We start from the raw sequence: 15,011 nt of genomic DNA, 5'->3' as shown, positions 1-15,011 counted from the left end.
GCGAACCACCCGGTCATGTATCCATGCGCGCCGTGTATGTACGTGCGTGTGCCAATGGAAAACACGAGAGATCGCCCCGCGATCTCCAATAATATTGCATTACCAACCTCGCGCAGTCATCGTCGTCGTCGTCGTCGTCGTCGCAGGAGGTAGTCGGCCGGTAAGGCCAGCGCGAAAAGCGAGAAGAGCTTATCTCGCCGGTACACACGCGGTTCGAACTCAAGAGGATAGGAGGGAAAGGGGGTGGCGGGGGGTGGCGGGTAGTCCGATATCCCAACGCTCACAGAGGACTCGAAAAATATTCTCGCCCGTGGGGACGCATCTCGCGCGCGAATCTCGCTTTATGTGCAATCGCACCGCGTTCGTGTCCGCGCACGTACCTCGTCGACGATTGCCAACACGTTGGATAGGAAGTATATATGGCGATCTATATGATGTCAGAGTCTGTCATCTTTCCTTTCACGTATAAGTTTTTATTTTTACAATTTAAAGTCGATCTCTCTCTCTCTTTTTCTCTTGTAAAATTGCCAAGTAGTTCTTAGGTCACGAGCAACGGAAAGGATTTTACTGAAATTAGCACTGCGTGTGAATTGTCTCGTTAAATAAAATAACTGTACCTTATACTGTAACCTATTAAAGCTTAGCGATTTTTTTCCATTTTTTTGTTAAGTCCAAAATTAAAAACTGATGACTAGACTCAAAGTAGAAAATACATTTCCAAATACTAATTTTAAATTGAAAATATAGGACAATTTCAAATATTTACGTGGCGCAAGATGAAGATATTTAGAAAAAGTGCCATTTAGATCGTATTGGGTATATATGTACTCAACTGTGATCTAATTATCTGTTTTCACAAAAAGTGTTAGAAAAACAGATAATAAAACAATCCAATGTTACATTTATAAGCTTATAAATTTATTAACATATTGACATGTAAGACATTATTAACATATAAGAGTACACAAAGAACTATTTACGTCAATAATCGATTAAATAAACATTTAACTTATCTTTACTTTTCCTCCTTAAAACCGTGACTTATGATCAGAGCTTATTGTTAGTAGATGGATTAAAATTTATGATCTGAAGTGAGAAAAGTATCAAAAAAACTTTGATACTCATTGTTCTAGGCTATCAGCTGTAGGCTATTAGCTGTAGCTCCTAAAAAGTTTTCTTTTTTTGATTATAAGCAGAACGTTACGAAGATATAAATTAAATATAGCATTGTAAAGTATAAAAAACTATATAGTTACCATAATATGAATTGCGGAAGTTAATAACCATCACTTGATAATTATAGAAAGCAGCAACTTTCCCACGAAATATTAGATCATGTGAAACATAATCAAGAAAATTTTACTTTTGATATCACTCAACAAAAGAATACACAAACTGATCAACTTTTACAATCACGTTGACAATCTCTACGACTCTATGATATACTAGCAATATTATTAGTTCAATTGATCGTGGAACTACTTAGAAACAACAAGTGGGTCATATTGAAACTAGACTATACGGGATACACTTACCTTGAATTTCACGCAAGTTTCGTACAATTTGAATTGCATTCGATTGTTATTCGAAAATTCAAACTTCGCGAAGATTTTAAACTTTCGCGAAAACACACGAGGTATCACTAAAACTATGGATATCTCTTCTTTTTATAGTCGTATATATTGATCGCACACTATTTACACGTCCCGTTTTAATAGCCGGAATATCTTGACTTCCACAGTCTACTGTTGAAACGGAATTAGTTCGTTGATGTGGGGCATGGCTAAACCCAAAACCGTGGCTATATTAGAAACTGTAATATGTCGCTGCAGGATTGTAGACTGTGACACTACCAACATTCGCCGCACGGCTTTAGGAAAGCGTAAATTGCGATTTCCAGAGATTACCGCAGAAGAGAGAGGGTGTGTCAATATGTTACATCTTCTGAATGTACTATACAGTATAAGTTGAAAGCTTTCATAACTCGTGATTAGTATATCTGTAAAAATGTAACGCGCGCGTTTTTGGATTCGAAAGCAGTATTATTTTATTTAAAAATTATAATCTCGAGTGTAATTATGTAATAACAAAGATATCAAAACAATCTTGTAAAGACGAAAAATGAGCGACACTACGAAAAGCGAGAGAAGAGATACGATTTTTCCAACTTTAGTTAACGCCGTTGAAATTCAAGCACTAAATTTATCTTACTTTCAGATCGTCTAAGGCTGATAGCAAGGCCCTTATTGGCAAGGCACTTGTTCGGTGAGTTGTTTAAGGCAAACGAAGCGGAGAACACGTTTCTCATTCGCCGGGGCGAATGTCCTCGAAGCGCGAAAACTATACACCTTCAGCCATCCGGCCGTCTTTTCTCGCGTAACATTTTGCTCCCTTGTTCGCCCTGATGATGTAGGACGAAGCGTATGAGACGTCATTTCCGGGTTTGACAACTTTGCATAAATTACACGCGCGCGTTGTATGCACGTGTGTCGCCGGGGAAAAGATGGGTAGCCCAGTTTATTCACACAGCAGCGGGTCAAATGCGCCGCGTAGGAGGAGCTACCACGAGACGGAAGAGTGCATCGCGCGCTTAGATTTGGCTTTTTCACTTTTTCGCCGCGATAAAACTGGCAACGTCCTCGATAACGCGAAAGCTTTCATAATCTTGCGGGAAATACCTCTTATACTCTGCAAACTCGATTCGTTCGGGACGCGCGCGTGCACGACCGAGATGCAGTTTGATCGCGGAAATCATTTCGCCTTGGCAACATAACTGAATGATTGGATGATTACAACCGTGTCCGATTAAAATAATCAATATTTAAGAATTTATTTTATATATATATATATATATATAAATTTTGAATAATTTGTCTCAATGAAATATATTAAGATTTGAAGAATTACTTTTCATGCGAGAGAATGCAAACGCGACAGTTGCAGATGGAAGCTTAAGCAAATTTACAATGAGCTTATGAGATCTAAAAATATTATCAAGAGATACGGAGGTGTGCCGTTTCACAAGTACATTACGGTATTACTTTAATGATCATTAAGCGATATAAAGATATTATCATATTAATGAGCTACTTTGTTTACTATGAACCTCGTAATATCGTTTTATGCATGTGCGAAAAGGATTAGATTATTATTCCGCTCGGTATAAAAATAAATGTCACGAGAATGTGCAATGCAGATGGCGAAAAATTTATCAACAATAATATTTTATCTGTAAATAACAGTCGTCTATTAAGCTACATTTTAACGGACCAGTTGCTTTTAACGAAGCTCTCTCTCTCTCTGTCTCACACAATTCGGTAACTTGCCTGATTCTGCAATATTTACATTTGATTGTTTGCATATAAACTTAAAAATGAAATATAAATACGACCATATAATAAAAATGATAATATCTCCATATTATATGTGTACGATAACCAACACAAGAGTTTAACGATTTTCAAGTTGCGAGCATTTTAAAGAGCATCCCATTTAATAAGAAAGGTATGACGCAGGAACATTAATGTATTTGAAGAGATCTCAAATCTGAGTAAAAATTGAAATTTAAAATATCTAGGTTATAGCAGCTAGGTAATTTATGGTCTAAAAAATCTAAAAAGTCTTTTCTATGAGAGCCAGGCAAGCTTCAAGAAATTTACCATTTAAGAAACTGAGCGTCTTAGAACCAAAGACGAAAATAACCTGGAATTTAAGAAGTCTAGAAGCAGATAAATCGAGATTGCAGGAAAGCAGAGAGAACGATGGTGCTCCTCGAGAAGGACACTCTTAACGAGAGCACCGATGCAATAACTCTCGTTACATTTTTGCCAAGATAATTGTACCTTCGAACTATCCGGCGGTTGTTCACGTCGGATGGGATCGTTTAAGAGTCGACAATACACCGCTGAAAAGGATGGTGACTTTTCACAGGCAGACGTCGACAAGACCACGATATAAGTACCTCTTAGGTACTAAAACTTTGTACTTGGGATAATAGCGCCTCTGAATAATGAGATAGATAAGTAACATAATTTGTCATTCGTGGGTATAATCGGCTAGCTCGGTGAACGAAAGAACTTATTGTTAAGGAAAGAACTCTAGCGCAATTTGCGAAAAAAAAGACAGCCAATTTGTGTGCAGCTTGCGGATTAATATTATATGATAATGTTGTTGAGGAAACTAGGGCATTCATGGGAAAATGTTAATGCACTTTAAAAAAATAATGAGAGAATTATATAAACGTCAAATGATTAAATCCACGTCATTTCACACGTGTATTTTTTAGAGTATAGAAGAAAAATACAGTGTAGAAGGAAAGCCTGTGCAGAAACACCTTATCGATGTTTAAAGATCAGATTCTTTTCGCAAACTTTGTAATTCAATTTTGATGTTATGATTTAAAAGCAATCATCGTTCTCTCGGTAAAGAGATACATCATCAAAGATGGGAAAAGTTATTTATGGCTTTAAAGAAGAGAGATAGCCGTGCGGGAGAAAGAGAGAAAAACGAGAGAAAAAGTACCGAAGATAATCGAAGGAGTTCTTGTTATTGCAAAGGCCTTTGTGAAATATCACGAAGAGTTAAATAGATATCTTACATAAGCGCGATCCTGCTGATCCTGCTACTTTATTTTTTTCTTGTCCTGCTTGAATACCCTATCTTAACAATGCAGAAAACATTAAAATCTCTTATTCCCTAACATCGTTATAATCTAAATATTATATAAGCAATCATAACATATAACATAAAACGTGAATTAATATTAATAATTAATATTAATAAAAATATGTTTTTTGATACAATTCGAAAATTATGTAACGCATATATAGATTACGCAGAAACATTATATAACATCGAATATAATGTAACTATATCTTCTGTAATGCAACTAAATTTTAAAGTTAATAATTGAATTAAATTTTAAAGTTAATAATTGAATTAAATTTCAAAGTTAATAATTAAATACTAAATGTAATAAAAAATTGTACTCTTAATAATCCTGTTAATAATATTCTGGATTTAACGAATAAAGTTTCCATTTTAAATCTTGCGAAGTAATATCTTGTCCTTTAAATTCTATTGTAAAACAAGAATTTATCGACACAATTAACCGATGCTTCGAAGAAAACATCTTGTCCTTTAAATTCTATTGCGAAACAAGAATTGATCCACATAATTAACTGATACTTCGAGATTCGCCGTACGCAAGTTTGCTTTTTGTGCTGTTAAATATCGGCCGTGAGGTAGACCCGAATTAACTTCTCGCGTCGCCTTTTATAGAATTTCCGATACCTAAATATGGATGCCGGCGTAACGATTCCAGGGAAGCCACCTAAATGCGCTTGGCGCGATTTCAATTTCAAAGCGGGAAAAGCTCTTTAAAGCGGTATACCGATTCCACGCGATTAAGCTATCAAGAGACAATTCTTGCCTGTATTACTCCTGGAGTGGGGAAAAATACTCTACCCCATTGATTTCACCTTATTAAAAGAAAATTTACCTTATTAATTCTGCTAAAAATTTCATCAAAATTTTTGATCGCGATTGCGCAGTACGAAACACATGCCCGAGAAATAATAATTATTATAAATCCGTGAGAATACAAATATTTTAATGATAATTAAAATATTAATTTTACTTTATTAATAATAAAAATTTAGCATATAATTGAGTAATATTATATTACAATGTAAATATCTTTTGAAAATTACTTTAAATAATTTAAAAAATATATATAAAAATTAGAGTAAAACATCAATATCAGATAAGATATTGTTGCTAAGATTACAATAATAATTATTTCAATTATAATTAGTTTTTGTCCCCGCGGTAGTAATCGCACTTTTATAAATTACAATCGAACGACAATACTCGTCAGAAACAAGACCTTCATCGTAGCGATAAAAATATTTTTGCTAAGATTACAATAATAATTACTTCAATTAAAATTAGTTTTTATTCCCGCGGTAGTAACCGCAATTTTCTAAATTACAACCGAATGATAATACTCGTCAGAAACAAAACTTTCATCGTAGCGATAAAAACACGCCTCTATTGTAATCATCAGTACAAAGGAACTAAGCCACACTTATCGCGTGTCTCTTTTAAACTGCCATCACGTAGGCCTCTGAATAATACTTCCTTTTCATCCAGTAGACGGCGGTCTGCACGCACGAAAAATCTTTTTTATTGTGGCAGGTAGTTGCATGTCTACAAGCCCACGAGCGCGTACACGTTCCTCGCACTGCTGATTATCGCGCGGTCATTACTTATTCTTTCTCTCTTCCGCCCTTTCCTTATACGTTCTTATACTTATACGTTTCTTATACTTGTTTCAAAAAAAAAAAAAAAGGAAAAAAACGCGACACCTTCATAAAGTCGTTGAGTAACGCGAGTAAAATTACATCGTGAAAGAGAGCTGCGTACTCGAACGGTCGTAATAGAGATTAAAACGGTCGTAACAGTGTCCAACCAACGACGTAACTTTTTCTCTAGTACGACTCCGAAATACGATTTCACGTGGCCTGAGACCCCCCGCATATATCACGGCGTAGCATTAAGATGTTAAGTATGAATTACTTTCGGTTATTCGGAGTGAAAATAAATCACTACGCAGAAAAAAATGCAAGATTTTTATGTAGTCCGACCATTGTTATGTTTCATTAATATTCTTTTAATTCCTCTCATTGCTAACAAATCTTGAGAACTAATTATCAAATTTATTTTTATATCAGCAAAAAAAAATGAAATAAGCAAAGAACTTCCTAAAATTTTCTTCTCGTAAATTTAAATTAAAAAAAAAACAGAAAGAGAAATAGAAAAAATATTCACAATTAATAACATTACGTCACAAATATAAACTTTTTTTAGACCGCAAACTAGACAAAATAATTCTTACAGTTTTTTGTCACTAAAAACAAATCTACAAACGAAATCGCTATATCACGTTACACGTTTCAAAAAATTGGATTTAAAGTTAACAAAAATGAATACTTTTGATACTCAAATAGCTCAAGTAGCTCAAAAAAGTAATGTGACAAAGCAATTTTATTTATTAATTTGTTTCCAGCAATCTAAATCTAAAACTTATAAAATTCATGTATTGCATTAACAGTTTTATGCAAATTAAAATTTATAATTAAAGTTAAAAAAAAGGAAAAATGCCATTTTTGGCACCTTTAAGTCCATTTTTTTCTAAAATGTGACGTGATAGAATAATTTCAATGGCGGATTCGTTTTCAACGACAAAAAGTCTATAAGAATCATTTTGTTTAGACTGTGATCTAAAATTCATGTCACACAGCGTAATTTACACAAAATCAAAAATTCCTAACTCGTCATTAATTGGAAGAAGAAAAGGAAAATTATATGAAGGTGTCAAACCAATGAACAACAAAGATGTATACCCTTTCCTAATTCCAAGCTTCCGCCGTATCCACATACCATGCGTTTCGCGTTGACGATTACGCATGCCTATGTGCAAGGTATGGAAACAATTTCATGGATTTTGGTGAAGAATGTGGATAGACACGCGTATGACTACAAACACGAACAGGATGCGCATGTAATTATTATTATCGCGCATTATGGAATGCGTTCTCGCTTTAGCGTTTTTATTTCAATTGTATATAAATCGTATGCATTCGATAGCTATGCGCAATAACAATTACGATCAGCTTTCAACTCTTTGTCGCCCATTAATCGCGATACGAAACATGTACAATTTTATCTAATTTATTATTAACATAAAAAAAAAGGTATTTTAGGCAACATGAATATTTTCATTCGTCCGCTGTTGTCTCGCAGAGCAACAATGCATGCTGTTTGCGTTCACGTGCTATTTAAACAATGCGAATTAAAAATTGTGTGTGAGCAGCAGATTTTCCTCCTTTCTCATGCATGCATGAAATTTGATGCATTTCTGCCTGCACGGACGAAGAACGGAAGTAATTTGACGCAATACGCAATGATTAATAATTCGTTATCAGTGTGAGATCAGTTTCGCCCGCCTGCCTCTTTGTTTATTTTTTTCCTCCTTCGCAGGGGCAGATGCATACAAATAGATATACCGCCGCGACATTCTAAAACAGCTTTAAAAAATATCGTACATTTTTATTTTCTCTTTCCTCTCCGGCTGCGAGGATGTCATGAGAAAGTAATGACAATGTACATTAATAAAAATTTTCGCGAAACGTTTAAATAAAGAAAGAGGCGGGAGAGAGAGAGAGAGAGACAAAGAGAGACAGAGAAAACTACAAAAACGTGTACCCTCTAAATTTGTTTCGCTGTGTCGCTTTTATGGCGATGTAGCGTGCATAGCGCTGTCACTATCTAATATAAATATTCAAAGCCACATGCATTTTCCACTCTTCATGAGAATATCCCTCTCATCATTTTTATTGCGAATCTTTCGTGTCGCCTCGCTTTGTTTTTTTTTTCACTTGTCAATAAACCGCGAAAAACCGCGTATTTTTAAAACCTTGTTATTTTCTCGTACTATTAACGCGTGCGTTTTCTTTTTTTTCTTCTTCTCTTGCATTCCATCAGTGTTTCCTGCCCTCATCGCCAGCGGCTAACCGCAAGCAAATCCGCAGTCCACTTTTCCTTTTCTGACGCGGCTTGAACGCAGCGCATTGACGAAAATCTCACTTCAGATACTTACCGCGCATCGTGCCTCAACGGGCAACGGACTGGAAAATGCATGACACTATTTTTACGCCACGTACCGCATCTTCCGCGTATTTCCATATTTCCGCCGCCGGGTTTTCTCCCGCTACCTCCAGACTTCCACTTTCTCTCGTGCCACTAATGACTCGCAGGATGGCCGTACGTGTGCGCGAGCATGCACGTGTGGCTTCGAAATAAACGAGCAATTCTTGTTGCACTTGAAGACCGACCGAGAATTTTAATTAGAAGCACTCTTTAGTCGCGCGTTTACGTATAACAAGTGTCCGTTAAAAGCTTCGATACACGCGTGCCTATTCTGTATTCTCTCTTCTTTCTTCCGCACTTTCTGTCTACAAAAAAACAGTTTCATCGACTAATAAAATTCCAAGTTTAGTTTGCGGATAAACGTCTACGCTGTGACTAAATCGTTATACCACAGATTTATTTTAAAAGCAGAGTGTGATTGATTTAAAATGGCTTTAGACGTTAGTTACATTAAAAGAGTGGTTGTCCCATTTTTTTCTTCCCCCAAAAAATATAAAATACGATGGACTATGAATATTTAACATTTCAAGCGAGCGTTAGCCTGCGACTTATTTTCCCTTCAACTTTTTCTACACGACATTTTCGCTTTTGCGTATTTTTGCTTCTCCGTTTCGCGCGGAAATTCGATGTTTGATGTGCATGCGGGCATATGCGCAAACGGGTAAACCAGCAAGACGGTTTCGCGCGCTAAAAAGGATTTCTCTCAAGACGAATATATATCCGCCTACCACCGGCTCGGTAAGTTATTTTTCCTAGAGAAGTAAACGGGAGAGAATAAAATTTTTAGCCGCAGGTTTTCTATTTCGCTTTCTATATCTGCTAGATGTTTCCCCGAGATTATCCGCGACATTATGGTGCATGCATGCCGGCGCATCTTTACGTAGGCTCGCGTATTTTCTTTCGCCGGCCTTTGAGCGCCGGGAATATTCATCACGCGTAAAAAATTATCTACCTAGAGCCATTTACTCAGCGCGTCTTATTGTGTTAACGTACACATTTTCGGAGGTAAGTAAGAAAATGTCTCCGTAAGGAAATATTTATCGCGCTTTTTGTCGAAGGAATTCTCGGAGATTACATTTAATCGTAAATTTTGCGATAAGTTTGGAATCAAAAATAAAACAACTGTACGGCCTATCTAAACTTCGCAATTTTTTTTCTCATTTTTTCTTTGCTGAGTACAAAATTAAAAACTGATGGCCAGATTCAATGTAGGAAACGCTTCTAAACATTGATTTAAAATACAAAACAGTTTCAAATATTTACGTGGGCGTGGTGAAGATTAAAAAAAAAATGCCATTTACGTCATACCGGGTACACATGCACTCAATACGACCTAATTATGTTTTCCTCTTTTTCATAAAAAAAAAGTTACAAAAAACTGGATAATAAAATGATCCAATATTACATTTGTATGTTTATAAGTTTGTTGACATATTTATTGATATATTAATATTTATTGATATATTGTATAAGGGTGTACAAAGAACTATTTTCGTCTACAATCCATTAAGTAAATAATTGACTTATCTTCACTTTTCCTCCATAAAATCATGTCCTATAAATCAGAGTTTTTAGATAGATTAAAATTTTTGATCTGCAGTAAAAGTATCGAACCATTACAATCAATGTGTGTGTACTCGTTAATTATTGATCTGGGCCATATTATTTCTACTTTACAAAGAATTTTCTTTCTTTAATTATAAGCAGAACGTTATAATGAAAATATAAATTAAATACAGCGTTGTAAAGAGCTGCAAATAATATGAACTGCGGAGATTAGTAAAGTCATCATTTGTTAGTTATAGATAACAATTTTTCCACGAAGTATTAAATTATGAGAAACGTAATCAAGAAAATTTGACTTTTGATCTCGTTGTCAATAACAAAGTACACAAACTGATCAATCTAATCAACTTTTGCAAACAAGTCACGTCGACAACATGTATGACATACTAGCGTTATTTATTCAATTCATCATGTAACTATTTAGAAACAACAAATAGGTCATGTTGAGTGTTAATTAGGACGTATAGGGTACACTTACCTTGTGTAAGAAATTTTCACATCGACATTTCGAAATAATAAAATTATGAGAAAATTAAAAATACAATAAATTTACTAAATCGCAATTATTAAAATTTTTAACATCCCTTGATACGTGAATATCAATTAATTTTGTTTATCAAAATTTTACTAAAAATGTATCAAAATTAAATATTCATGTACCGTTATCTCTTTTTCGTTTCGACTTTCTCCTTTAACAACGCGAACGCAAGTTTGCTTTAACTGTAACGCGAACGTAAATGCATTTATTGTGCTAGATTGTCGATGAATGCATTAAATTAGAATAATTACAGGCACGCCAAAGATTGATATCAGAGGCTGAAAAAATAGGTGGGCGTTTCGATCTTAAACAGTAATAGCGTAAGAAGGCGATATGAAAAGATATGCATGACTTGCACTCTATCTCGGTCTAATTGCTAAGGAAGTAGTTATTAAAAGATTACTCGCGATATTGCATCTCTCGGATGGGATTAATACTTTATGAACGCAATGCGCCCTAATGCGACTTGTACCACGAAATGTAAATTCAAGCGTTAACTTTTCGAGCGCCTCATTCAAATTTCACCTGCGATTAACGTTAAGGAGCTTTTACGTTAAAAGCACTGCGCTAGCGCAAGGAATGTATCTTCTTGCTAACTTTTTCCAATTTTTCACGGCATATAAATGCGTAAAAGCATTTGAAAAAAATATGAAGGTTCATTACAAATTGCTGTAATTCTACGGGTCAGCGTTATTGATGTCTTCCTCGCGGACGTTGAAAAGGCATTCTGGAGCGGACTTGCGTGCCAATTGAAAGCGAAAGCTTCATTCACCTCACTCGACATAAGCGGCGGCATTCCGTAATTCCACAAAATTTCAAAGGCACCCTTTATAAACCGTAGTCGAGCCATTATAATGCCCCATCTTTCAATACGCAGAAAGGGCCATTTCCGAGCACTTTTTAACGATGCAACGCACCTATAGGAATTTATCAAACCCCGTGTCCTCGCGCATTATTATGCCGCTCACACGACAAAGTATATCTCCCATCTTATCTCCAACCCATTGTACGTATTCATTATTATTGATATTTCTCATCTTTCTTCCATAATGAAGAAATTGATCAACGCCGACAATAGCGATGATAAAACTATCTTTATTTACCTCAGATTATAATTGTATCTTGTATTCAAATCTCATTTTGACGCAAGAGATTTCCTTAATAATAAGGAAAACATTTTATCGTCATCCTCGTAAATATTTTGAATGGTTAAATGAAAAACATATTGCACGCATTACTCTTTCTCTCTCTAACAAACAATAGGCATTTAATAAATAAATAAGCAAACATTCGTATTTACGATGAATTTTCAGTTATTTGATGTATGTTTAAAATGAGAGAAGCGAGAACGTTCTACAGAGTATATTCTTATTTCAAGAAGAGAAGAGATTCTTATTCCTCGCTTACCTTTATCGAGCGATCTGGCCAAGAGGATTGTCGGCAGAATCAAGAAGACCATGTACCACGAGAGCCGGTCCCGCATCCTCGCGAGGTTCCAAGTCCTCCTGGAAGAGAAACATTCGGTTAACACTAACGACACTCTACGCCACACCTTTGCCACACAGATGCGTGCACGACGTATCCGAAACGAGAAACTTTGCTCGCACGGAAAGAACTTCGTTTATCATACACCGAAAAGTCAGCCGCCAACGTGAATAACACAGAGAAACTCGACGGAGAAAATAAGATTTTCATGTCTCTGCTGATGCGCATATGGAAACGTACACGTAGTCTAACCTGCGAATAAATTTTGCTTGACGTAGCATTGACATACTCGTCGAATTTATCGAATTCTTGTCATCGAACCTATTTTGTAATCGCGATGAAAAGCTTTCCGCTGAAGCCGTACTTCCGAGTTACAATAATCAGTAATATAATTCGTAATGTGAGTCTGTCTCCTTCTCTTCCCCTTTCCTTCTCCAATTTTTACCATCATATTTTGTAGCTCAATAGAAAATCGTTATAACATAAAATCGATGAATATGGAAAATTGAAAAATTAGATTTAATATATATCGCATGTATTCCAAACGATCAAATCAAATTTTTGTGTTAATTTAACAAGATGAATATAGGCTTGTTTTCTATTCCTGCACTAGATTGCACTGGAACGTTCCATCTTGCTTTCACTAACTTTCAAATATATATCTATTTCATTTTAAGTACACACTAATTCAGCGAGTTCAGGAACAGAAAACAAACGGTATGTTAGAAAGTAACACAAATATTATATAAAAGATCTAATACAAAAGACTTTGATGCAATTTGAAAATAAATTACAGAAGCATATTTCTTCAATAAAATTAACATTTATAATATAATGATACGTTTCATAAATTTATTTCAAAATTTAAAATTTTAGTTATTTGTTTATTTACCCAGGAATTATACGTTATTTAACACTAAGAAATTGAATATCAATTTAATAACGCAATCATTAAACATTAAATTAACACTCGGTTATAAAAAAAAAGTTCAAAAATTTTAATAATGACTTATTTTAACATTCCTAGATACGAAATATGTTCTGTGTAAAATTCAACAAAAAACAATTCGACTGGGTGACCTACAATATTGAAGTTCGCAAGAAATCAAACGGTGTAAGGGACGGAAGCAAATAAAGTTAGATTAAAAGCGCCGATGCAATATTTCGGTCAGAACACGTGAATAGATTTCAACAACGAGTACGCGGGATATATCCGTCTAACTCATTGAAAGTTCCCTGAAAAATAGACGCGCATATCGCATGGTGTTTGCTCTGGCACGCGCAACTGCAGCGGCTTGCAGTTCGGTGCGACGACGCGGCGACGCGCATCAGATCTCTGGACGGGCGTGATACCGCACGCTTTTCGAAGCGCAAAACAATTTTGGTGCGACGCGGGATACCGTCGGTGCTCGCCAACGAGGAGCTCGACACCGCGCAGCACGAACGATAAATTTACGCTGGCGAAACGCGGTGGCGAAAATGGAGGACGTACCGCCGCGCCGCGCGCCGTGAGAAAAGTACAGAACGGAAAATTGCTGACGTGACGCCGCTAATTCCGTGTAAGTTCGTAATGGGAAAGTATGTCGTTGACACCTCGATTTTCACGGCGAACTTCTGCCAGCGACGTCCGCGGTGTAATTCAAAATTATTCTGATCGATAGACATCGCGCGGATTTTCTTCAACACCGTCGACATCGGAACTTCAAATGAGACGATCGTTGCGCGTTTCGATGTTGAAACTTTTAAATAGCATCGATATCCTTCAATTATGGAAATTAAAGAGTTGTAATTATATAATTAACGTTCAAAGGCAATTATATCATTTTGAACAAAACTTCTCTGTTCAATCGCATATAAGATTCGACGTTTTGATAATATTTTGAGGACGTTCTGTCCCTACAGAGTAAATAAAAATTGAAAATGAGTTTAATATTAGCACATAAAACTATATACATATGAAAGGTGTGTAACTAAGATTATATTTATATTTAATAACATATGGTTTACTTATTCTATTAATTATTGAATTATTTTTACAACATTAAGAAGAATCTTATTTTTTTTATGTAAGTACTTTAAGATAATTTATTCAACATAATTTATACAAAGTTTTATTTTGATTGTTTCTTTAGTTATTTTGTAAATTAATAAATACATAAATTTTGTTTATTTTACCGAACTGATATCCGATGCATCACAATAAAACTTTACATCACAACTATGAATCATTTTGAATATTTGAAATATTTAAATTAAAAAAATTCAGATTTTTTTCATTGTTTCTTTATTATTTATATTTTCATTAGATCACATGTCAACTTTTTATTGAAATAATTTTTTATCCAGATGAAAAATCGCCATCAATGTTTTCCATTCTTTTTTTTGCAAAAAATATGCTGAAAAAATAAAGATTCTTTTTTTGCAGAAAAAGCTTAAATTTGGCATTAAAAAAAAAGAACCGATTAAATTTAAATTTGAAGTCGTCAACAGGAAAGAAGTAAAAACACTCTGTCTTAAATTAAACAAAAAGTTACCAAAAGATATTAAAAGCTATTTGATATCTTACAATTTAAAAAATTATTGATTAGCAGGGATGAGTTGATGATAAATATATATTATTTGTACCACTATTTTCTTGCGTAAACACGCGGCATGAATGTCTAGTTGAACATCGGGAAACTATACTATTGACTTTTCGGGGTGTAAATTT

At 35.0% G+C, this 15,011-nt stretch overlaps 1 protein-coding gene across 5 annotated transcripts in view; it reads right to left on the bottom strand.

Moving 5' to 3' along the window:
- The window catches only part of LOC105202438 (zwei Ig domain protein zig-8), a 368,807-nt gene that overhangs the window by 189,813 nt on the left and 163,983 nt on the right, over positions 1 to 15,011 (bottom strand). For all 5 annotated transcript variants that reach the window (XR_005575284.1, XM_039452174.1, XM_039452175.1 and 2 more), the window contains exon 2: positions 12,224 to 12,321. Coding sequence is in view for 4 of the 5 variants with exons in the window: in XM_039452173.1 (XP_039308107.1) it covers positions 12,224 to 12,321 (98 nt within the window). In the remaining variant the exon portion in view is untranslated. The remainder of the gene's footprint in view (positions 1 to 12,223; positions 12,322 to 15,011) is intronic.

This window comes from Solenopsis invicta, chromosome 7, assembly GCF_016802725.1.
Source record: "Solenopsis invicta isolate M01_SB chromosome 7, UNIL_Sinv_3.0, whole genome shotgun sequence".
NCBI lineage: Eukaryota > Metazoa > Arthropoda > Insecta > Hymenoptera > Formicidae > Solenopsis > Solenopsis invicta.
This window is presented reverse-complemented; position numbering and strand designations above follow the sequence as displayed.